This window comes from Cannabis sativa, chromosome 9 (assembly GCF_029168945.1).
Source record: "Cannabis sativa cultivar Pink pepper isolate KNU-18-1 chromosome 9, ASM2916894v1, whole genome shotgun sequence".
Taxonomy (NCBI): Eukaryota; Viridiplantae; Streptophyta; class Magnoliopsida; order Rosales; family Cannabaceae; genus Cannabis; species Cannabis sativa.
The window spans coordinates 4,880,127-4,904,940 of record NC_083609.1 but is presented as its reverse complement, the minus strand read 5'-3'; the positions used below and the strand labels follow the sequence as shown (position 1 = coordinate 4,904,940).

Sequence of the window (24,814 nt, the reverse complement as noted above, 5' to 3'; positions counted from 1 at the left end):
TTTTGAGGCTTGAATGACTATGAACTTCTAAGTTGGGTATGATTAAATTTTAAGCTTACTTTAGTATTTGTTTGCCTTTGTTCATTCAAGTGAGTTTCATTTTAATTGATTGTTGTTTTTTGGCCATGAATAACAATTTGCTAAGCTAGATCTTGTACCGGAAGGGCTAGATCTAGTAGTTCAACTTGAATGAAGCAAGTGAAAACCTAGACTTAGGCTATTCTTTGTAAGTGGGATAGGAATATTTCATTTACCTTGCATAACTCACCAAATTAATGCTTGAATAGTGTTCTGCTTGCTGGTTTGATATAGGGATATATTAAGCTAAATGGTAGAACTAAAGTTGTGAGTGTTGGAAAATTCTCACAAGCCTAGAGGAATTTGTTGTTATCTCTGTGCAGAATGCTAAAGTAATGCTGAACCAATGCTGTACTGACTGTAAAAAACCTGACTAGAAGGAATTAGTTATTCAAGCCATTTTTGCCATATTATATATTTTTATCTTGCAAACAATTTTTCTAGCAGCAGTAGTTTTAATTTTAGCAAGTTTAATTCTTGTCAATTTTAATTTTGAATCATTACTCAACCATTTACATATTATTTCTTTTTATTTTAAGTTGTAATTAGTTGATTTTATCAAACTTTGTTTGCAATCCCTGTGGAGACGATCTTACTTATCACTTTATTACTTGTGTGACTGCGTATACTTGCGTATATAATTTTTCACAACATTCGGCTAATTCGAACCGTTCACCGCTTAATAGTTCGATTGTAATTGTAATAAATACATAATAGTTAGAACTATTTATAATAAATAATTGATATATATTATATATGACTATATATTTAATAAAAGAAATTTACAATTGCGTGTGAGGTTTTTTATTGGATAAATTTAAAAATTTTATGTTATGTTTCAACTTTAGAAAATGTTTTTATATTTTTATATGTATAAACCAATTACCGAAAAATAAAATTAAAAAAAACTTAATAAAAATAGTACAATTTATTAAAAAAAAAATAATTATAAACTCTGATTAAATAGTAGTTTCGAACTAATATTTAAAAAACCGTTATACTAATTTAATTCAAAAAAATATAAAAAACCGAACCAAACCAATCTGTCAACACCTCTTACCCCTCAACCCCTATACTTTGCTAGAAAAGCTGTGTAATTGTGTCATTTGCCACTACTACTAGAGAGCACGCATCTACTGAGTCGACTAGCCCCACACTCCCACTATACAAATGTGCTGTTGAGCATAAATTTCTAGAATTTTCTGTTGTTAATGCATCCAAACACATAAATGTCATAGTAATGGAGCTAAAGAGTGTCTGTCCTATCTTCATTCATGGTTCATTTTCATTCTTAGGAACCAAAACTCAAAAGCTTCATTAATGGCTTCTAACACCATTTAATACTTAATTAGATTCAAAAAGAAAAAAGAAACGAATATACTTCATTTCCCCACATTCAGTTTCTAAAAACCCAATACAATCATTTATTCTTCAAGTACCTCCAATCCACATCATAACATAGAAACAAAGCATCAACAGACTCTCATTTACAAATACTTTTTTCAAAAAGTATTAACACAGCTTTACCACACTAAAATGATAAAGAAATTTTATTCAAAGGCATTACCACTAGCATGGTTTTATAAGTCTGAAGCATAATGAGTTTTAATGGTGTCCATGCTTGACCACAGTAACTGGGCATGAGCCATTGTTCACCACATAGTTACTAACACTCCCAAGGACAACCCTGTTCAAAACAAACACCACCAAATTCAATTAATCTGAAAAAGAGAGCACCTACTAGACTACTTATATGATGAAAAAAGTAGGAATATATATAGGTGAACAGAACTATAGTTAAGAAAGTCTAAAAAGGTATCACATCATTGTTCAAATAAAAGCAAATTAGCACTTGATTACGTATATTATAGTCAAGTCAACTAAAACCACAGGCTAATAAAAAGAAAGGGCACAAAAGTACAAAGAGAATACAATACAGAGTTTGGAGGAGAATTGAGTTTTAGTTGTTCCTAATACCTCTAAAGTTAATTTATGATTAGGTGGTTATACTCTTTAAAAGTTATTACATTAAATTATATAAAACCCGATACTTAGATGGACCGATAACAATAGAAGAGTGCCACCCACCGTCAGTCTCCGTATCCAAAAATACATGCCAAAATATTTTTTTTTATAACAGTGCTCGTTATGCTTACAACATCATTCTTCCAAAATTTCGAAAAATTTCAAATAATTTACAGTACAAAAAATACTTTTGAAATTTTCTAAACACACGGTAAATTGGAATATCAAAAACTCAATTGTTATATACAAAATTTTTCAAAAATTTAATTTTTACATGTAATTTTAGACATAGAAATTAAAAGATTGTAATAGAAAGTGTAATTAACGCTCTTCATAAATATATTAACAAAGAAAAAGTATTAAGCTGGTATTTTTTAGCATTTCTTTGTTTAAAATACGGAGTGATTAGTGTAAACTTTTCCAAATTATTATACCTTTTGAGTTTGCCAAGGCCTCTGTTACCAATAACAAGGCAGCTCAAAGGGATATTATCAATAGCTTCACAAATCTTCTCACGGGCATCACCCCAATAGATCTTCATTAACACCACAACCTGCTCCAAATCCAACTCAAAACTCTCAACATCACACATTCAACATATTCCAATAATTAAAGGGATTTTCGTTACCTCTTTCTGCCTAGCAATGGTGCTAACAATGTCAAGTGTTGCAGGGTCAGGAGTTACTCCATACTTTTTCATGGTGTGAGCATCACAGAACTCACTCAAAGGAATTAAAGCTACAACAAAACACTCAAAATTTTAAATACCCATTAAACATAATTCCCCAAATCAAACCATATAGTCCCGATCTGAATTAAACCATCATATACAGATTATATAGATTATACATACGTGAACCAGTGGTTGCCCAAAGCTGCATCTCTCCATCTTCATAATTACCCTCTGGACGAACACTGATCAGAATAAGGTGATCCCCATCTCGGATAACGTTATTGATAGTCCATTTCAGGGCTTCTCGGCTACACTCAGAGAAATCCACAGCCACCCCAACTCTTCTGTCTCCTTCCATAGCTTGTTCTTCTTCCCCTTTTCCTTTCTGGGTTTTGATCTAAATCGTCTGTAAGCACCAAAGAAGACTAAAAAAAACAACGAAGACCCGTGCTCAGAGCTGCTGACAATGATCGCACAAGAGAGAGAGAGAGAGAAAGAGAAAGACACTGAAATGGAAGACCCAGTTGTCCATATATATATAGTGGCAGAAGACGAAGTGTGCTTACGTGGCAGAAGATGCCTGGTGACATTTTTCTGGACCGTTGGATCACTGTGATGATAGTCGGTTTGTGTATGATCATGTGGTTTGTGATTAATAAGTAAAAGATAGAGCCTTTGAAATTGAACAATGAATGTGGGCATTAATGTTGTAGTTGTTGGATTCAAAAAGTTTCAGACTTTATTGTTTTATCATTTGTTTAAGTTTAACTCAAAATTTTGGCATTCCTAACTAATTCTTTATGGTTTAGTATAGTATTTTTTGACAACTTGATTGATTTTAATATTATGTGAGAGTCTACTTACTAATAAATAAATAAATTACATATAAAAATCGAAAAAAAAAAGAAAAATACAAAAAAAAGAAAAAAAAATTACAAGAATACTTTGGACCGGCCCATTAAATATTTATACAGTCCACATACAAATATTTACAAAAATACCACATGCACTAAGCCTTCAATTGTACAGAGCAAACCATGAGGGTGAAAATACCGCGATCGTTTCAAAACCGCAAAACAACCAAAATGAAACCAAAACGATAAAAATACAACTATTAATTCTGGCGAAATCAACTGGAAAAGAAGACCTGGAATGATCTAAACAGAAAATGACGAAAAAAAAATCAAAAAAACTGTGAAGAAACTGAAATTACACATTTATTTTTTGTTTTATTCCATCAAAATAACTCCCCCTAATATCGAAATCTATGTTCATGAAATGTAGATTTGTAACAAATAGATCTGGAGCTCCCACCAAATCCAAAACAATGTATGATGTGAAAAATTAAAAAAAAAAACCTCATGAATAATACATTTACATTGTATACAGTTGCATTTTGATTGATTACTGGTTTCCAATATAAATATATTTTTTTAGAAACACGATAAGAAGAGTAAATTTGAATTAAGGTACAACCAATTACGTATAAGTCTGTTTATTTTTTGTTTTGGTTGCCTTATAGTTGCATTATCGTTTTATGATAGTTTATATATTATGCAGGAATTTAATTTGACGGGGACTAAGAAATAGTAGTTATACATAGTAAATTTTGTGCAAAATAGTTGCATATTAGTTTTATAATGAAATAACATATGCAAGTAGCAAAACTATAATAAAACTACAAAACAACTGTATACAAACTAAAATACAGGAAAAACTCTTTGAACATCAACATCCATGATAAATCTCATTGTTACCCATTGATGATATAAAAATGGACAGGAAACAACTAGATAAAAAACATATTAAAAAAAAAAATACATACAGAAGGTGTTTACACTATTAAAAAATTATGAAAAACTATTACAAAATGAGAAATCAATAAACACAAAACCCACAAAAGTTGAATATGAAAAAATTTCAAAAATGGGGGAAAACCAAAAAGAAACCGAAAACAAACCTGAGATAGAAGACCACCATCAACTTGATTATTTTTTTGAGCATCATCTTGACGAATTTTTTTCTGGGCAGCCACCTTCGATTTCTTCTTTGGAGGAGCTCGCCCATGTTTCGACAATGGAGGAGTAAAATCAGAGTCATCCTCCTGATCAACAACAGGACGTTTACCCTTGTTTCTATTAGCTAAAGATTTCAACCCAATTTTAGAGCTTTTCTTTTGAACAGGGGAAGAAGTTAATGAAGAACAAGTTACAGCCATATTTATATATGGATTAAGAGAAAAATAAAAAGAGAGAAAACGGTTATGGAATTCGGTTAATGGGAGTTAAAAAAAAATTTGAAGAACAAAAAAAAATGGAAAATGGAGTTGGGATTGTGGAGGGGGAAGTGTTCAACTATGGAGGTTGATATTTAAAAAAAAAAATTGAAAAGAAATATAAAATAATAGGAAAAAGAAGAGAAAAAAGAGGGAAATGATGTATAGAGTGATTGATGTGATGATATGTGTCACTCACGTGTCAAAATGCATGATATGTGTGTGCACAGGGACGAAGGGACTTTAGCCCATATGTGGGCTAAAGCCCTCACTCAAATATAAACATCAAATTTTTTATATATAGATATATACATATATTAATTCACTTTGCTCAATTTATTAAAGTCCAATTCACAAAAGCCCTCACTCAATATCTTAAGAGGAAATTACACTTAGTATGAGATTTTAAAAGTTCTTATGATAAATATGGCACATTTAAGTTTGGCCAATTTATATGGTATTTTTTTGTTTTTAGGTTTTTGTATGGTATTTGATATGCCATATATATGTAATTAGATTTCTAAATCCCATATTTACTGTTTTTATTTGTTTAGGAAGTTTTATTTGTCATTGATGCTGGAAAAGTCACCGGAGTTTGCTGCCGGTGCCGGAAAAGTCATCGGAGTAGCGGTCGGTGCCGGGGAAAGTCGTCGGAGTTGCTGTCGGCGCCGGAAAATTCATCGGAATTGGCATTTTCGCCGGAAAAATCACTGAAAAATCACCAAGAAACCGGTTTCTTAAAGTCTAAGAAACCGGTTTCTTGGTGATTTTTCCGTTGACAATGCCAATTCTGACGACTTTTCTGACGCTAGCAGCTACTCCGGCGACTTTTCCGGCACCGACAAGAACTTCAAAAAAGTCATTAGAATTGGCATAGTCGCCAGAAAAATTACCAAGAAACTGGTTTCTGGTTTCTTGATGAAGAAACCAGTTTTTTGGTAATTTTTCCGGTAATTTTTCTGACGACAATGGCCTGACGAATTTTCTAGCGTTGGTAGCAACTCTGACGACTAATACACCGACAGCTACTCCGGTGACTTTTTCAGTACCAACAGTAAACTCTAGGAAATTCGTCAAAATTGTCATTGTCACCGGAAAAATTATCGGGCTAATCACCAAGAAACTGGTTTTTTTTCGGTTTCTTGGTAATTTTTTTATATTTTTTTTTCTCTATTTGGTTGATTGATGAAACTGGTTTCAATTATTTTCAGTGTATATCATTTTTGTTTTGTTTTCATAATCTTTATTATTGTTGTGTAACAAAATTAGTTCCTTGATGAAGAAACCACTTTCTTGGTGAAGAAACCAGTTTCTTGATGAAAAAACCACTTTCTTGGTGATTTTTCTAATGATTTTGCTGGCGACAATGCCAGTTCTGACGACTTTTTTTACGCCGACAATAACTCTGGCGATTTTTCCAACACGAGGAACTACTCCGGCAACTTTTTCGGCACCGACATCAAACTCCAGAATAGTCGTCGGACTTGGCATTGTCACTGGTAAAATTACCGAAAAATCACCAAGAAACCGGTTTCTAACATCAAGAAACCGGTTTCTTGGTGATTTTTCCAGCGACAATGCTAATTCTGACGACTTTTTCGGCGCCGGCAGCAACTCCGGCGACTTTTTCGGCACCGGCGACTACTCCGACGACTTTTCCGGTGCCGACAGTAAACTCCGGTGACTTTTCCGGCACGAGTGAAAACTTCGGCAATCACTATAGTTTTATTTGTTTTATTTTTTTTTAAAAAAATAAATATGAAGGGAATTTTAATATTTTTTATGGTAATTTAATTAAGTTTTTATTTTTTATGAATTTTAAATTCAGATTTCTTTTTAATGTTTTGTATGGTTTTTTTTAGAAAAAAACCATATTTTTAGTTTGATTGGTTAGATAATGCCATATTTAGTGGTATTTACTTTTTATGCCATATTTATCATAACCTTAATAATTTTTCCCATATTTTTGAAAATAGCCCATATCTTAATCATGATTCATGAGCCTACTCTTATTCTAATCAAGCCCATTTTAAAAGTAGTCCAATACAAATAATAAAAAAAATAATACTTTATTAAAAAATAAATTAATACCATTGACAATATTTTATTTTATTTTTGTCAATAGTATTATTTTATTTTGTTGAAGATGAAAATTTGAAAGATACATTTATCATTATTTTTATTAGTTTTGACTTAATATTTATTCAAACCCTCACTCAACTAAATTTCTAGCTTCGTCACTGTGTGTGCATGTGGTAAAAATGTAAAAATTTTAAGCAAAAGTGTATAAAAGTTGCTTTCACTGTATTGTAGTATATATGTAATAAAGTTAGCCTTTTGTATTTTAGTGTAAAAATTTCTATAAAATATCTTTAGTTTTTTTTGATAATAATAACATTTTTTTTAATAAATTATGAAATTTTATTAATGGTAATTAATTAAAATAATAATTTATAATTTAGGGTGTATTTAGAAGTAATTGTGTAATTATTAGGTAATTACACAGTTTAGTAATTACACTATATTTTAAAATGCAAAGTGTGTTTGGATATGAGGTGGTAATTACATATGAATTCCTAATATCTTGTTTGACAAAATAGTTAGTAATTACATGGGAAAATAATATTTTTTAATAGTTAATGTTTAATATGTAAAGTTTTTAGTAATTACACAGTGTAATTACATTCAATTTTCATGGGGGCCATGAGAATTAGAGAGTGTAATTGGTACCCTCAATTACTTCCAATTATACCGTTACAGTGTAATTACATGATCAGACAAACATACCAAATTGTGTAATTACCTCCAATTACACACAAATCCAATTACATTATGACTTTCCAAACGCACCCTTAATTAAGATTTTTTTTTTTATTGGAGATACGACTATAATAAGAATTAAAAAAATAGATCAAATAATCAACTGTCTAATTCTCATATCGTTTTGACAAAAAAATTAAAATAATATCGGATAAAAAAAATTGAAACATCATAATTAACCATTAAGAATGCCTATATTATGTTTCATTTACTATTTCGAAAATACAACAGTAACAACAGTTGCATCAAGTTCATTCAATTTCGTAGCTTGAGCACTCAATTATTGTGTAAGGTATGTAACTACAATATTAATAGCTCGTTCAGTCGTAGAGAACTTGTTATTACTAACAACTAATAATGATTTGATGGTGAACCATCGAAGAACAAAGAAGAACCAACAACAGGAAAAAAAAATTCACACAAATAAGACTAAAACACTCAAAATCATGTCACAGAGACAAGACTAAAACACTCAAAACCATATTATAAAGAGAAGACTAATCGCAGTAGTAAAACACAACCCCGACCAAGTCGCACCTAAGTCCAAGGAAAGCCAACGGGCTTGGTCAGAGAAGAAAGATAAAACCTCCGATATTTTATGGTACTCGTTAGTATTTTTTTTTATACAAGTGGTATACAACTATTTACATATTTATATATTTATGGGTATATATATTAATGCAACTGTTTACATACTCATTAATGCGGATTTCTTATTAAACTCAAACCTTTATAGTTCTTACGTTTACAGGCAAGATCCCAAGAAGCTAGATGCATCTTACTAGTATTACTTTTCATACTTTACAAAAAATCTATGCATAATCTATCAACATTCTTGATTACTTTCTACGGAAGCATAAAAATACTCATTCAATAACAACGAATGCCCAATAATATTAATTGAATCAAGTGCACTCTACCTACAAACAAGAAATGCTGCTAGCTCATTTGTGAAGCTTCAATTAAATCTCTTAAAAAAACAATTACAATCCACAACTTTCCATTTTATTAGTCTCATTATCACACTGAGATACTTGAGAGGGAAATGACTATTTTCATAAGGAACCAGATTAGTTTACTTACATAACTACATACTTAATCTAAAACATTAGCAAATTTATTTTGTAATAGTATTTAAATTTTATTTTGATAAAAAAAAAATATTTCTAGATATTATACTAAAATCTTGGGTTTGACGTCTAATTTATTACATATAGTATTAAAAGAAAAATCTTAGTTGAGCAGCTAGAGTTCAACTGCTCTGTATAATAAATAAAATTTATTTAATTAAGCCTTATTTGTAATTGTTATTTCTCCTTTGAAAATTATGAAACAATGTATGAAATTAATATTCAATTCATCAAATGGCCAAATGGGTATTAAAGAAAGATGACTTAGTAATAGTAACATTATAGAGAAGAAGGTATTGGGGCATCTAATTATTATAAATGCCAATTAGAGTAACATTACAAAGTTGATGGGATCAAAGAAAAGATGACTTAGTAATATTAACACTATAGAGAAGAAGGTATTGGGGGGGCATGTACAAGGTTGATGAGATCAAAAATACTTTGTTGAATTAAGAACTGGTATAATATAGAGCTTGAAATTGATAATTTACTTTTGTTCAGGCTATTCGAAGTAATCAAACAATGTCTTTTACTTTTGGTTTGATTATTCAGGATTGTCAATCTTTATTGTCTTTTCTACATGATGTGAGTTTATACTTTATTAGGCGATCAACAAATCGAGTAGCTCATGTTGTTGCTAGACACTCTCGATTTTTTTCTACTCGTAACATTTATGAATAAAATATATGGACTGATTTAAAGGTCCTTTTATATTCAGCTAATGTTTCAATAAAGTTGATATTTCAAAAAAAAAAAAAAGAAAACATTAATTACAAGGTTGATTATCTAATTAAACATAAGAGTTTTTAGCATAAATATCCCATAAAATTTGTTTCTGTTTGGCAATATAGCCCTTGAGAAAAAAATATTTTGCAATCAAGTCCTTGAGAGACCTTTTAATTAAGAATAATTATCTTTTTTACCCCCTGTACTTATGACACTATACTATTATGCCCCTTAATCTATTCAGCTTGTTACAAATAGTCCTTGTATAATTTTATATGCATACATTTAGTCCTTCTGTTTATTTTGTTTAAAAATACCGTTTGTATTGATGATGTGGTATTATAACAAAGGATAGAGTAGTAATTTCATCTCTTTTTAGAGGGAAAATTGACTATGAGGTGGCATAATAACTGACAATGAAAGATGATTAAAAAATAATTTCATAACCTTTTAAAAAAAATTAATAAAAGTAATTTTATTAAAATAATTCAAATCGTTTTTTAGCGGTTCAAATTAGAAAAAGGTGTAAAATTAGGATTCTACAGTATTTGAAGAGATGGATATCACTAGAAAGAACATGGGATTTTTGGAAAATTAAGGTAATGATATTCTATTTTTTGGGATGTTATTTTTCATTTTTTTTCCTGTGATTGTAATTTTTATGACTTGTAACTTATTTTCCTAATGGTATATAATTTTTCAACTACTATCTATGTATAATCCCACATTATTAATTTAACAGTCAACTTTAGTCAATTTTAACAGAATTAGATAGAAGGATTATACTATTCCAACTGATATATTTTAGGGGGTATTTTTAACTACACTTATAAATTAAGGGGCATCATAGTATAATGTCATAAGTACAGGGACTAAAAAAGCTAATTATTCTTTAATTAATTTTGGAATGATTTTTTGTTCAGACTAGAGAACTATTTTGCTGAGGTTATTTTTATTTATAGCTAAAAGTATAAGTTAAGTATAAGTTTTGATTTATTTATTTGTTGTCGTTTGGATAATTATTATATGGAAATCTTTTATAATGAAAAATAATTTTCAAAATGTTTAGATATCATTAAAGAAAAATAAATTTTTTTGAGTAAATTTAGAATTATGTAAATTATTTTGTTTTTAAAAATAAATTCTCAAAATAATTTTTTTTGTTAAAAAAAAAAAACTACAAATCCTAACTAGTTTCACCCCAAATGATTCTTAAATTAAAATATTCAAATACCCTAAAAAGACTTTTATAATTATAAAAGTTAAAAAAAAAAAAAAAAAAGCTTATCATAACAACTAAGTCAAATGGGATATATATCATGTGTAAAAGTAATGAAACTGTATAATATTTAGAAAATAAAAAAATTATTCATAAAAAATATTTAGGATTTTGTTAAAAATTAAGTAATATACAAAACTTAATTAATTGTTGCTGTTTCTAAAATTCAAATACTTGTTTGGCAAAAAAGAATCTCAAAGATTGTCAAACAATGAATAATTCAAGGGTTACATTATTAATTATTAATTGATAAATAATAAAGAAGATATAGTTTTACCAACGGGGATTACATTATTAATTAATAAATTATTAACAAAGTTAGTAGTGTCCAACACATTTTATAGGTGACGTCCTACAATTGGTTATCGATATTCTGTAAAACCTATTTTCTTAAAGTATATGAGACTTCATACTTAATTACACCAATAATAATATAATACACTAAGAATAAAGAGCGTATGAGTCACCAATGGTGCCTTTTATGAATTCTCATTATTACATATTTGATCACGATTCATGAATCATACCCACCAAAAACTTTGAAAGAAAAAATTTGAAAACACACATCATTATTAATGATCATAAATTGTAACAAATTGACATCTCAAAAAAGAAAATTAATTTTTTTTAAGAACGACGATGAAGAAAGAAGGCAAGCACAGAAAAAAAGACACCCACAAAAGTGAGAACAAGGAGCAAAATGCCTACGACACAAACGGTCAACGACAATGGAGATTTAGTGTAGCTTCTCTTGAATTTCTCAAACTTTGCATGTAAACTTGTCGTTTTGTACTCATTCACTTGTTCAATAAGCCTCAAGTAATAAAAATCTTTTGCAGTGATTTCATCCCCAAGTTTTTGAAACATGTCAACAATCTCTTTTTCCTTATCCTCATAGTAACTCAAAATACCCCTTTTCCTCAAATATGTCACATCTTTCTCCGAACGAATAAGACATCGCATGAGGAAGGCATACGACGTTGTTTGTTGTGTGTCATCAAGGTGAGACTCAAGAGCAATGAGGTTCTTTAATAGCTCTTCAATACACTCATGGATTTTTAGATGTGGGATTAGAATGGCACCGTGTTCGAACTTAACATCAAGCAACAAACTATGATATTTCCCTTTCTTGAATTTGATACCCGCTCTTTTAAGCTTTCGAGCATAGTCTAAATTAGGGTTTGAGTTCTGGTTGGAGTTAGAATATTGATGATCATCATAACCGTGATCTTTTGGTATCACTTTTGGATGTATTGGGATGATACAACGTCTTACAAGATCAAGTAAATGATACCCTTCTTGGTTAAATTTCTCTTTGAGAAAATTAAAGTCTCCCGGGACCATATTTTTGAAATACCTCGAAGCTAATTCATTAAAGGACATAGTACATTGTGGAGGGATTGGTACAATGTGGAACATTTGTTGAATAACAAACAACGGGATTTGGTTCTCTAACAAAACCATGTCACGCCTCAAATTAAAGAGGTATCCACGAGTTGTGAATAAGGCGTCGTTTCGACGTCTAAGACCCTTAATGGAAAACTTAAGAAAAAGCTCTATGAGAAAGCAAGAATCGAGGAGCATGATTTGGACAAAATCATTGCTACTTAGGTTTATAGGTTCACCATAGCAATTTCTAGCTCTATGTTCGGATTCTCTTAGTGCCTTAACACAACTATCTAAGCTTTCTTCTAAGTTGGGCTTTCTATTGAGAAGAGCAGCCAAGTATTTCCACTTGTGATCTTCCATTTGTTTCAATTTTGGTTTCCCATTGTGGAATGGACCAATAGAAAGCTTGGCTGGCTCATACGACATGTCGTTTTGGTTGTTGATGACTCTAAAGATTACTTTTAGTGAAGAAATATCTTCCATCCTTTCCTTGATGGAAGATACTAGTGTGTCATCTCTTGCTGTTTTGATATCAACCACATGCTCTTCTATCTATCAAATAAAAAATAATAATCACAAGAAAAATAATATACATAAATTCTTAATTCATATCCAATAAATACATATAGCTTGACAACATGACTACCAATGATTATGATAATGCATAAAAAATTATCCCTTTTTTTCAATCATGAATCTATATAGCAAGCAATATAGATAGTGATTTTATTAAAATAATAATAATAAATATAAATATGAAGAATGAGTTGATGAAGAGATAATTTACCATTTTTAAGTGGAGTGGGTGTTCTTGAACTGAGTTTTAATTTGTTGACTGAAAAAGACAGAATTGGTGAAGCAATAATATTATAAGCTTTTCAATAAGGTAATAAAATAAACATAACATTGTGACCATTATAAAGCCAGTTTCTGTAACTAAAACTTGAACAAGTGTAGAGTATATGGGAATCTGAGATAACTTGACAAGTTTGATAATAAATAATGATAAAATAATCAAAATATATAGTAATGGAGAAGAAGGTATTATAGATATGATATATATTGAGTATCAAATACCATAAATAATCATCTGAAAAGAATTTTCAGTAAAACTGGCAGAGACAGACAAAGAGTAATGCTTTATTCGAAGTAAAGTTAAATGTGATGACTTAAAAGTGAGTTCAAGTATTAATTAATTAATTTATAACAAAAAAATCAGGCACCCCTTTTTGGTTTCAACACTCTTCAACCAATCAACATTGTCGGTCTACTGTTATTTTCTTCTTAACCAAAGATACAACAACATTAATTATTTAAATATACTTAAGGGATTCTTTAATTGTTAATTATTTTGGTTTAATTCATCAAGTTAATGCATTAAACATAAACTTTCTTTTTAAAAAATAAATAAATAGATAAATATAAGAGAAGACCAATTTTCAAAGCAGAAAACTTTGAAAGTGGTCAAGGACAGAAATTAAACATAAACTTTGTAAATGTAAAAAAAATGCATAAAAATAAAATTCAATTACAAATATAATTATGGAAACATTATTTGATACCATTTATGAAAACTCTGAAATTAAGTTTATTAGAAAATATTAGGGGTGTTTGATATTGTTTTTAGTTTTCAAATTTGTGTGAAATGAGAATAGGAAATATTTTTTTTTAGTTTTTAGAATAGAAGACACGTTTTGTTTTTTAAAAATTATTAATATTACACACCTCAACACGAACCAATCCTCTAACTCCAAATACTGAGCTTTGAATAAGTAGAACTAGAATTCACCAAGTAAATTCCCTAACTTATTAATTCCGCCTTGCGCCACTACATATTTAGAATTGAATAAACTCTCAGTTATATATATAGAACGCTCTATATGTACCACGATATAAATACGTTATGATTATCTATTGTTACAATCCTAATAGTCAAGGTTCCTCTATAGATGATCTACACTGAAGAGGGACAAATTTACCGTTCTACCCTTCAATGTATTTTATCCTTAAAACACTTAGCTACCTATAAATGATATTTCAGTAAACTAATATAATTACTGAAATGAGATCTCAATCATTTATCTCCATCAAGCCAAGCTCAAAGGAAATCATAGTTTCACTTTCAAATACTTATAGAAGCTATAGTTTCCATGTCTATGATCAGCGCTCCCACTCAATTGCACTACCATGTTCCCAAGATGTAAATATCCGCCATAACTTTTAGTTGGCATCCACGAACAACTTGAAGAACATAAATAATACAACTAAGTTGAACCTAACTATATCAGGATTAAGATCCATAGGCCCAAGATCAACTATTGCTATTGACTTAAAAGATATAACGGTAAGTTTATGATATCTTATTAAGATCAATATCGGTCCCTTCCAATGTATACTCCATACATTCGATACTGGTAAACTTTGCTAATGTCCTGAAAATGACATAACACTTATCCAAGGTGTAAGTATACCTTATCGCCGATTATCATGTCAGCTAAATCCAGTGAACTAACAAATCATGGGAATTAAACTTTTGAACATATAATCATGATTATATTCTACTATGCTGACAACACTATAATCATGAACAAATATATACATATTTATATATGTTCTGTACTTAATAGAATCAACATAGAATGATTTCTAATCTTTATTAATTAGTAAATTTTATTATAGTGAAATGAGTTTTATTTAGGGCACAAACCCCATCACTCTCTCCAGCCATACAATATTTTTTTTCTCTCTCATGCGATTCAAATTGCTTAGTTTCTCATGCAATCAAAATCAATCACCAAAGATCCTTCATCAAAAAATTAGTTTCTTCATCAAAAAACTGGTTTTTTCATCAAGAAACATGTTTTTTCATAAAGAAAAAAACCAAATTTTTAGTGTTTTAATTTGTGATTTTTCCAGCGATAATACCAATTTCAATGACTTTTTCGGCGCCGATAGCAACCCCGACGACTTTTCTGACACTGGCAGCTACGCAGACAACTTTTCTAGCACTGACAGTAAACTCCGACGATTTTTCCAGCCCCAGTGACAAATAAAATTGCTTAAAAACAAATAAAAACATTAAATATGGACTTTGAAAACTTAAATTACACATATATATATGTCATATTAAATACAATAAAAATACTTAAAAATAAAAAAAAATATCATATAAATTAGTCAAACATAAAAATACCATATTTAATTAAATAACTTTTAAAATCTAATTTCCACTATTATATCTAACTTACTCTATTATTTTGGGCCTAGACCGGCTTGGACTAATGGGCATACTAGTGGGGAAATTTACACCCTATACTGTTTTTTCCCAATTTATAACTTTTTTACTGTTGCACGGAAATTTCAACATTTATACTGTTTTTTTTTTTTTTTTTTGGCGGTTCTTGCCTTTAAAACTTTAGCCGCTTGATGTGAGTGGTGTTTGTTTTCATTGCCACTTGTCACGATAGGGTTTTGCCACGTTTTTTTTTCTTTTTTATAAAAAAAAAGTAATTGTTTTGATTTTGACGGTTATGTGTTATGATGAAAAAGTGTTGTATTTATGTATTTTTCTTTTATTTTTTTCATATTATTTTCGAATCTAAATTTTGTAATTGGTATTCTCTCTCATTTCAACTGTTCATCTTCTTCCCCGTTTTTCAGTTTGCTTAGACGGTTGTAATAGTGGGTAGTTTTTTCATTTTAAAAAATTTCAAATCCCATCCCACTATCTTAAACTTCCCTCTCATTTTCCCTCCCATTTTTATTATTTTTGTCTATAAATACCTTCATAGTTCTTCATAATGGCCGTTACTCGTTCATCACCATCTCCGGCCAAAGTTACAAAACCCAGAAAACAATCCCAGAAAACCAGACCCAAATCAAAAATGGGTAAAAAAAATCTGAAAGAGAACCCTCCTAGCCCCACTTCCCCTTCTGTTAAGAGAAAAACCATTGCTGGACCTTCGAAGAACACTCGAGGAAAAAGACCTCGAACTGTTGTTGAAAATTCAGACTCAGATTTTGAGTTGGATTCTGAATTTCTTAAGTCGCCTGTTTCTGTTAAGGTATTTTACTATTTATCTGTTGTTGTTTTTGGGGTTTTTTGTTTTTTGGTTAAATTCGATATTTGAGGTTCATATATCTGGGTATTTGTTTGTTTTTGTTTATGTATTTGTAATTGTTTTATATATATTGTTCGATTTATTTTTGTGTTTTTGTTAATTTTTTATTTGTTGTTTTGTTGGTGTTGTTATTTTTTATTTTAGGGCAAGGGTAAATCCCCTGTGAAGGTGTTGCCATCATCAGGTGTTTCTGAAGAAATTCCTGTTAATAGGATTGTTGAGGTTTGTGATGTTATGCATTCGGTTCTATGTTTTTTGGTTGTTTTTTTGTTGTTGTTATTTTCGTATTGTTTTTTTGGTGTTTTATCAGTGTTTTCATTGTTCTGTTTTTTAGGATTGGGAATGCAAGTACACTCGATCTCAATTTTATCATTCTAGAGTAGTAACATCTGGTTATTACTCTGTTCTTGGTGACATTAAGAGAATTTTAACTGAAAGCCAATTGGAAATTTTTTCAAAATCTGTGTTTGGTTATTTTCTTCGAATTCCTGAGTACATAATTCATTACCAATTGCTGCATTGTTTGCTGTTGAGGGAGGTTCAGCAGCCTAATGGGTTGGAGTTTTGGGTTTGTGTCCAAGGGAAATACCTTAGGTTTAGTATCGAAGAGTTTGCGTTGGTCACGGGGTTAGATTGTCATCTTGATTCTGATTTTTATCAGTTTAAGCAAGATGATAATGAATTGGTCAAATCTTGTTTTAAGGGGTACAAAAAAATTACCAAGGGTGCTATTCAGACTGCTTTTATTGCTGACAATCTTAAGGATAACGACGATCTTGCAGTCAAGTTGGCTGTATTGTATTTTGTGCAGTGTTATTTGTTAGGTGGTCCCCCGGGTAAAGTTGTTTCGTCTGAGGAAATAGATGTTGTGGATAGTGGTCGATATAATGAATTTGGGTGGGGCAAGCATTGTTTTGATATCACTATGCATTCTTTGAAGGGTAAGATAGATTCTGGTTATAAGAGGGTAGTTCGTAGTGACGAGGATGGTGGGTATTACAGGTTATTGGGTTTTCCTTTGGCTATTCAATTCTGGTTTTTCGAGTGTTGCCCGTATGTTATTGGGAAACTATCCTTGTACTCAAATGTTGGCATTCCAAGGATCTTGAATTGGCCTAAATTACCCAAGGACAAGGAGGGTATGGTGAAAATGGATGTCATGAACACCCTCATTTTCGATCGGTCTTTGAAAGAGGTAATCCTGTTGTTTTTTATTATTTTTTCACTGTTGTTTTAATGTTGTTTTTGTATACATTATTTACACTTTATGTTTTTATTGTTGTTGTTATTTTATAATTTCAGTTTCATGTGCATATTGTTTTTTGTTGGTTTTTGTTGTTTCAGTTAAAATTAAGAAACCTCACTCCAACTTCCGTTGAGAGATTGAGTTTGAGCCTCACTGATTTTTTCTCTGGTGAGACTACTCCCGAGGCTGTGAAATTCAAAATTAAAGGTGGTTCCAAGCCTGCTGGTCAACCTGGCTTGATGGGTTCTTCTTCATCAACTGCTCATGAGAATGTCTCCCGAGTTGAGTTTGAGGAATTTAAAAAGTGTTTATCTGTTGTTGTCAGCCAGCAAGGGATTCTTATGAAATCTGTTGCTGAGATGAACAAGAAGCTGGACATTCTTATTGAGGTTTTTTTTTTTTAAATTGTCATTACTTTTTCTGTTATTTTTTTAATAGTGTTTTTATGTTGTTTTATACAGTTACTTATGTTTATTCTTTTTTTTTCTCAGTCATCCCAAGGTGGTCCCACTCACAATGGATCTCAGTCTGAAGATGCTCTTCGTACTTCAGAAAATGAGGATGATGAAGATTCCACTTTGGAGGAAGACGAGGATGATAAATTCGACGATGACAAAGGAGATGATCATCATGACGATGAAACTGATGATGATGATGATGATCTGGGTGGAGATGGTGTTGGTGCTGGTCAGGATGAGGCTCACACGGGCGATGTTCGTAACGATGAGGGTGTTGTTGTCCCAGCGGTTGTTTCGAGGGATGATGATACCGGCAAGGTCGATGATGCCAAGAATTCTGAAACTGTGGAACCTATTGCAGAGATCAAACAGGTGTGTTTCTTGTTTGGACATCATTTTTGGTTTGTGCTTTTTTTTGTGTGTTTCTGTGTTTTGTGTTTGTTTTAATAGTGTTTTACTGTTTTTTTTTGTTATCAGCCTGACCAGTCTCAAGGTGGGGAGGAGAACATTGATGTTGATGCAACAATTGCATCTGCTGTTAAAGCTGTGGAGATTTTGGTTTGTGTTTATGTTTTTTTTTTTAATATTTGTATTTATTTGGTATTATATTGTTGTTTTTATGGTGTTTTAATTGTACTGTTTGAAATTTAAACATAAGTCTTTTTATTTATCCTTTCTCTTTTTTAGATTGGTTCATCAACTCATGCCCCTGCTCCTGTTGAGACTTCTGAGAAGACTGATCTTGAAATGGTTGTTTTTCAAGAGACTCCTATTTTACGTCCTCAAAAGAGGGATCGGAAGAAAGGAGCTGTTTTGAAATCCCCATTCATTGAGCTTGCTTCTGGTGCATCTAAATCAGGTTCATCCTCGGTTTCTCCTGATGATTCTGTGTATAAGGTCGTTAAATATGTGCGTGGTTTGTGCCCGTTGGACAACAAGATTGGTGAACCTGTTGATCCGCAATTGGAAGCTGATTTTGTCAAGTGGGTTGATTCAGGTCTTAGAAAGCATAAATCTAAGTAAGTATTTTTGTATGTGTTTTCAGTTGTATATCTGTTATTGTTTTCTATTTTTTTTTTTATTTTTTCATTTCTGTTTTGATATTTTTTTAATTTTTTTTTTTTTAGCACAACAACGAATGTGTATTGTAAGGGTAAGGACACTATATTTCTGCCATTTCGTTTTGGTGTTGAGGACATCAGCAACAAGATGTGGTTTCACAACCTTGCCTACCCTAATTGTTTCCTTACCAATTCTGTAAGTTTTTATTTTATTATTATTATTATTTTACATATTATTTTTTTTATCTATTTTTTTTAATGTTTTTAAGTGTTGTTCTGTTAGTTTTTCATAAGTTTGAATGTTTTTTCACTTACTTTTTTTTATCTGTTTGTTCAGCACATTGACATCATTTTCTATTATCTTCGTAAGAAAATAATGTACTCGTAGCCGAAAATCAAAGTCACCACAACTGATTGCCTCTTTTGTTCTAGCATAACAACTTTGTATGAGAGGTTTGTTGAGAAAAACAACGATATATCGGTGTTGTCTCTTTCTCACAATGTGGCCCAGTACATTCAAGGTGGTAAGATATTATGTGCCACTCCTTGGCATTTGGTTGATCATGTTGTTATGCCTATCAATGTAAAATTACAGGATCATTGGATTTGTGGTCGTCTTAACATAGTTGACAGGCGCATATATCTGTACAATTCATTGCGTTACGGAGGTATATGATCGTCGCCAAAGAGGCTTGCAAGCCTTTCTCTCGTTATTTTACCATATTACTTCTCTATGTTAGACTTCAAAGGCCTTCGCAACGAAACTAAGTTTAGCACTATGGAACCGTTCCCTATTGTTCGTTGATGGTTTACCCGAGCAGGTCACAGCGTAAGTTTTATGTTTAGTGTTCAATGTTTTTTCACTGGTTGTTTGTATTTTTATTTTTTTGTTGTTGACTTTGTTTTTTATCAGTGTTATCATAGTGTCTATTTTTGTGTTTTATTGTTTTTTTTTCCAGTGATTGTGGTGTTTTTGTTGCATCATTTGCTGAGTATTTCATTGATGGCAAACCCATCCCATCCTCTGATTTTGATGTGGAAATTCACCGCGATCGTTTGGCTGCGTTATTTTATCAGTATGGGATGAAGAAGCAAACTGAGAACATTGAAAGTGAATCCGAGGCCCCTCCCAGCCTTCCCAAGAAGTGATTTGCTTTTTCAATCAGACTGTTATTGTTCTTATAGTTTTTTAATGTTGTTTTAATGTTTTTCTTGTTGTTTTTCGTAAACAAACATTGGTGTTCTGTTGTTTTTCCTTACGCTTTGTGTGGACAATATGTAATCTTTTATTTTTGTATGTTTTTTCTTATTATTTTTATGTACAAACAAGTTGGTATGTTAAAGTTGTTTGTTTTTTCATTTCAGATCCTTTCTTTTTTTGTTTTTTTTTTCTTATAGTTTCTCTGTTTTTTTGAATCCAAATATTCATTTCACTATTAAAAGCACAAACTGTTTCAATAACAAACTTCATATATATATTCAATTTAGTATCCAACATCTTTTAATATCCAATCTAGAGTATCAACAATTCCCAATGTAATCAATGTTTTTCAAATAAAAAACTGTATTCCCTGTGTATTTCAGAAATTTAAATTCCTCAATATCTAATTCTCATAACGTAAGTGTAGTTTTCTTTTGTTGTTTCACTGTTGTTCTGTTGTTGTTTTCATTCCCTTCTACGTCTTCTGCTGCATGTTCTTTTGTTATGCCCCAGTTCTCCACATTTGCTGCACTTGTTGTGTTGATCCCTTTCCCATCCAGCCTTCCTTCTTAATGTTTTTGGTCTTCCTGATTTTACTCTTTCATGTGGAGGCAAGACTGTAATATTTTTCACTTCTTCCGGTACCTCCCATTCACTTTGGTGTCCTATTGGGTAAACTGTCCCTGAATAAGTTGCCAGCCAATTTTTTTTTGTGTAGTAATGCGAACGGTAGGTGTACGGGTCCATGTTCATCTCCTCATCACGGCCCTTTGCGTGCCCGCATGGCATTTCATCTATTTGGAACCTGTTGCACGTGCATGTTCTTTTTTCTAGGTCTACTTCCCACGATTCTTTCATTCTTGTTACCTCAAACAAGTAATCTGTTGTTGCTTTAACCTGTTTTAAATTTTATTGAAAAAAAAAAAATCAAACCTAGCTGTAATTCATACAACAACAATACAAAACTATTGAAACAGCACTACAACAACACTACAACACTACAAAAAAAAAAACATAATTAATATTTTACCTCCAGATTCAATGAGTATGTGTAATTCTTCAACAGTATGTCTTCTCCAGTTGGTGATAGCTTAGTGAAGGTGTTTTGTGCTTTTGTCCTATTAGTATGCGTCCATTGTTGCACCAATGCTCTCAAGCATTCTAGCAGCGTTGTAATGGGTAGCTCCCTTGCTGCCAAATTTGCAGCGTTCAGTGATTCTGATATGTTTGATGTCATTGTGGAATACCTCTTGTTTTGGCTATGAATTCTTGACCACTTTTCATACCCGATTTTTTTGAGGTAAGGTCTTATGCGTTTGTCCAATCCATCCAATTCAGCCATGTGGAACTCGAATTGCTTTTCTGTGTAGGCTTTCACTGCTCCAAAGAATGGCGGTGTATTTGGCAGCATGTTGTTTGAAGCTTGTTTTAAGGTTGCTCAAAATGTGGTAACCGCAGTAACTGTGTGCAATTTCTGGATAGATTTCTCTCGCTGCTTTGATGAGGCTTTCATTTCTGTCTGAAATTAGGCATTGGTGTTCCCGTACACCATACGCTTCTTTAAATTTTTTGAAGAACCATTTCCAAGATTGGTCATTCTCAGAATCTGCAACACAAAACGCTAGTGGAAAAATATGACTGCTTGCATCTTGTGGGCATGCGCACAACAAAGTTCCCCCATAAGCCGCTTTGAGGAACGTTCCGTCCACAACAACTATCGGTCCGCATGCTCCCCACCCTTTTAGGGATGCATCCAACGCCATGAAAACAAAGAGCAAGCCGTTGTCTTCGCCGTTTTCGGATCCACAAATGATCCGGGGTTTGTTTTTTCCACCATGTGTAAGAAACTCGGTATTAAGTTGTACGAGTCACTAGCATTTCCTCTCAAGTCGTTTCTTGCATGTTCCTTACTTCTCCAAGCTTTCATATAGTTCATTTTGATGCCAAATCCGTATTTCAACTCCCCTTTTATGTCCATCGGCCGTTGCCTTGGTCTTTATGTTCAAGAACTTCGGTTTTATGCATTCCCCTATCAGTTTCGATGTTGCTTGCCTTTGGTCTTCATGCCTTATATTTATGGGGCATGTGTGCATATTTGAGAACCTATTGAAAAAAAAAAAACAACAAAAACAACATTAAAAAAATATTAAAACAAATCATTGCAGATACCAATCATGTGTATTTCAGTACAAATTGTGAAAACAGGTCATTTGTTAAGGATGCCAAAAAAAACAACATTACAAAACTATTAAAAAACAAACCTCCTGATTATGAATGTGTTTGTTGGCCCATTTCTCGATGCTCTTAGTGACCAATTGCAGCTTTCATAAACACATTTCGCATTCGTATTCTTGAGAGCGGGACTTCCACACTTTGTACTGAAAGTTGTTTTTGATTGCGTAGTAGCTGAGGACATTTTTTAGTGTTTCTTTGTCTTTGTATGCCTGTCCTTTTTCCACTTCGGGGTGTTGCTTGTCTGTTATTAACTTTGCATTGTTGATGTCAATTTCTGGATCCAGTTTTTTACTGGTGTTTTCAAGTTGTTCTACCATTTCTTCAGCAACCAGATTTGCATAGTCAATTATGTCGAATTTGTCCTCCTCATCTTCTATTGTTTCTGACTTTTCCCCTTCTACCGTTTGCTGTCCTGTTGTGTACGATTCTGTTGTTGTTATGTTGTTTTCAAGCGTTGTTGTGTTGTTTTCGATCATTGCGACATTATATTCATTCGGTGTTGTTGTGGATATCGAATTTGGTGTTGCAGCACGTGTTTTGTTGTTGTTTTCCTGGTTCACACATAGTGGATATGTTGTGAAATCTGTTTCCTTCATTTTCAATTCCAAGTAAAAGTAGAGGCTTCGATCGTTGCATATTTTGATCGGTGGTATTCCTTCTTTAGCTTGGTACTGTATTTGTAGTGTTGTGCTGGTGTTTTCGCACCCCAATGAAGTAACCAGTATTTGCAGTAGCTCTTCGTACTTGCATTTTGTTGGTATGAATTCTCCACTAGCCACATAGTTCTCATAATTGTGATCTTCATTCCATTGTCCATTGCTCTTGATGAGTACTGGTACACGTTCCATTACCTGTCATTCCAGGGTCTTACTTAATGTTAAAACAATTGTATAACAACAATAAAACAATAGCAAAACAACAAAAAAAAAATCAACAAAAAAAAACAACAACAATAAAACAACACAAAAACAACCAAACAGAAATACCCATTATTTTTTTTAAAGTTTTTATTATTATATTTGTCTGATACATATATGTATGAATGTTGTTGTAGTACTGACCGCAAAACAACATTTGAACAACCCTGATGTTGTGTTTGAATAATTGTTCCAATTTATCGATTTTTTTTTTTCGAAATCATTTTGTGTTGCAAACATCAAATTAACAATAGAACAACCCTCATTTATGTTTTTGCATCATAAATTAAAGAATATCACAGTTGTGTTTTAGTTTTTTTGTTTAAAACTTCAGATCTAAATCCTTTTTTTTTTATTTTTAATTTTTTTTGGTTTCTTAAGAATTAAATTATTTTTTGGGTTTGTTGTGTTTACCTCTGTTATTTTGTTGGGACGGTTTTCTGTTCGTGTTGTTCTTCAATTCTGATTCCTTTTCAAAAAACTCTTCGCCGGATTTAATGGTTTTTTCTTGGTGATTTCCGTCTCCGGCGTCTCCTCACACACGAACAAGGTCAATTTCCGTGTGTTGTACTGTTCACAGTACAAATGAAATGATCTTGGGCTTGGGCAGTACAAAAGTAATGAAATTGGGCTTGGGCAGTACAAAAGTTGTTTTTGCCGTGTCCCAGTATAAATGTAAACTTTTGGTCAAAAAGCAGTATTTTTGTAAAATTCCCTTAATTGGCTAGTGAGGTGAATCTTACTTAAGTAGGTCAATTTTACTTTATTTTGCATTCTTGGGCCTGGACTTTATGGGCACATTTTTCAGTATTGGGCTTACCTTGGGATAAGTTGAAAAATGCTTTTTTTATTAATCAATTAATTAAATTTACCTTTAATTTTTATTTAATTGAAATATATCTCTTTTTATATATATTGTACTCAAAGTACTTTAACATAAGAGAGTCACATGGAGATTATTTTGAAGTGACAGGAGTAAAATTAATATCATGTTTAAAAAAAAAGATAAAAATAATAGACTTTAAAAAAACAATAAAAATAGAAAAGAATAATATAGAAAGAATATAAAGTCTAATAAAAATTAGGTGATAAAACCACAAAAACTAGAAAAACATATAACCTCGTATGAAGTGAACATAGAGTTTAATACTACAATTTGACTAGGCAAGAATAGTATACA

General features: G+C 31.6%; 5 protein-coding genes across 6 annotated transcripts; 1 reads left to right on the top strand and 4 right to left on the bottom strand.

Annotated features, from left to right (window-relative positions):
- Positions 1-1,392: 1,392 nt before the first annotated feature.
- On the bottom strand, positions 1,393-3,293 carry LOC115722867 (universal stress protein PHOS32). Its single transcript, XM_030652207.2, has 4 exons — positions 2,957-3,293; positions 2,732-2,841; positions 2,538-2,656; positions 1,393-1,765 (listed from the first exon to the last, which is right to left on the bottom strand). The coding sequence occupies exons 1-4, from the start codon at positions 3,132-3,134 to the stop codon at positions 1,684-1,686; spliced, it is 489 nt and encodes a 162-aa protein (XP_030508067.1). The 5' UTR covers positions 3,135-3,293; the 3' UTR covers positions 1,393-1,683.
- An 8,174-nt stretch (positions 3,294-11,467) lies between these two features.
- Positions 11,468-15,671, bottom strand: LOC115722072 (UPF0481 protein At3g47200). The gene is made up of 2 exons (XM_030651188.2): positions 13,183-15,671; positions 11,468-12,947 (listed from the first exon to the last, which is right to left on the bottom strand). The coding sequence occupies exons 1-2, from the start codon at positions 13,183-13,185 to the stop codon at positions 11,634-11,636; spliced, it is 1,317 nt and encodes a 438-aa protein (XP_030507048.2). The 5' UTR covers positions 13,186-15,671; the 3' UTR covers positions 11,468-11,633.
- Positions 15,672-15,811: 140 nt separating this feature from the next.
- On the top strand, positions 15,812-19,657 carry LOC133031161 (nonsense-mediated mRNA decay protein 2-like). Of its 2 annotated transcripts, XM_061104582.1 has the most exons (5): positions 15,812-16,459; positions 16,661-17,711; positions 17,861-18,151; positions 18,254-18,592; positions 18,698-19,657. In XM_061104582.1, exons 2-5 carry the CDS (start codon positions 17,442-17,444, stop codon positions 18,869-18,871), a joined length of 1,074 nt encoding a protein of 357 aa, XP_060960565.1. In that variant the 5' UTR covers positions 15,812-16,459; positions 16,661-17,441; the 3' UTR covers positions 18,872-19,657. The 2 variants fall into 2 exon arrangements, with proteins under 2 accessions (XP_060960565.1, XP_060960564.1); XM_061104581.1 differs by having other exon boundaries at positions 15,812-17,711.
- A 1,290-nt stretch (positions 19,658-20,947) lies between these two features.
- On the bottom strand, positions 20,948-21,893 carry LOC133031180 (uncharacterized). The gene is made up of 2 exons (XM_061104620.1): positions 21,513-21,893; positions 20,948-21,379 (listed from the first exon to the last, which is right to left on the bottom strand). The coding sequence occupies exons 1-2, from the start codon at positions 21,891-21,893 to the stop codon at positions 20,948-20,950; spliced, it is 813 nt and encodes a 270-aa protein (XP_060960603.1).
- A 578-nt stretch (positions 21,894-22,471) lies between these two features.
- On the bottom strand, positions 22,472-23,617 carry LOC133031160 (uncharacterized). Its single transcript, XM_061104580.1, has 2 exons — positions 22,744-23,617; positions 22,472-22,585 (listed from the first exon to the last, which is right to left on the bottom strand). Exon 1 carries the CDS (start codon positions 23,563-23,565, stop codon positions 22,807-22,809), a length of 759 nt encoding a protein of 252 aa, XP_060960563.1. The 5' UTR covers positions 23,566-23,617; the 3' UTR covers positions 22,472-22,585; positions 22,744-22,806.
- Between the last annotated feature and the right edge of the window lie 1,197 nt (positions 23,618-24,814).

What these genes read in the sequence shown, in the direction of transcription:
- LOC133031160 (XM_061104580.1), bottom strand. Translation starts at nt 23,565, where the DNA reads ATGGAACGTGTACCAGTACTCATCAAGAGCAATGGACAATGGAATGAA.
- LOC115722867 (XM_030652207.2), bottom strand. Translation starts at nt 3,134, where the DNA reads ATGGAAGGAGACAGAAGAGTTGGGGTGGCTGTGGATTTCTCTGAGTGT. An exon ending in TTGGGCAACCACTGGTTCAC is followed by an intron (nt 2,842 to 2,956) that starts GTATGTATAATC and finishes GTTTTGTTGTAG; the next exon opens with CTTTAATTCCTTTGAGTGAG. An exon ending in GGCCTTGGCAAACTCAAAAG is followed by an intron (nt 1,766 to 2,537) that starts GTATAATAATTT and finishes TGTTTTGAACAG; the next exon opens with GGTTGTCCTTGGGAGTGTTA.
- LOC133031161 (XM_061104582.1), top strand. Translation starts at nt 17,442, where the DNA reads ATGCATTCTTTGAAGGGTAAGATAGATTCTGGTTATAAGAGGGTAGTT. An exon ending in TCGATCGGTCTTTGAAAGAG is followed by an intron (nt 17,712 to 17,860) that starts GTAATCCTGTTG and finishes TTGTTGTTTCAG; the next exon opens with TTAAAATTAAGAAACCTCAC. An exon ending in AGCTGGACATTCTTATTGAG is followed by an intron (nt 18,152 to 18,253) that starts GTTTTTTTTTTT and finishes TTTTTTTCTCAG; the next exon opens with TCATCCCAAGGTGGTCCCAC.
- LOC133031180 (XM_061104620.1), bottom strand. Translation starts at nt 21,893, where the DNA reads ATGCTGCCAAATACACCGCCATTCTTTGGAGCAGTGAAAGCCTACACA. An exon ending in CATACTCATTGAATCTGGAG is followed by an intron (nt 21,380 to 21,512) that starts GTAAAATATTAA and finishes AATTTAAAACAG; the next exon opens with GTTAAAGCAACAACAGATTA.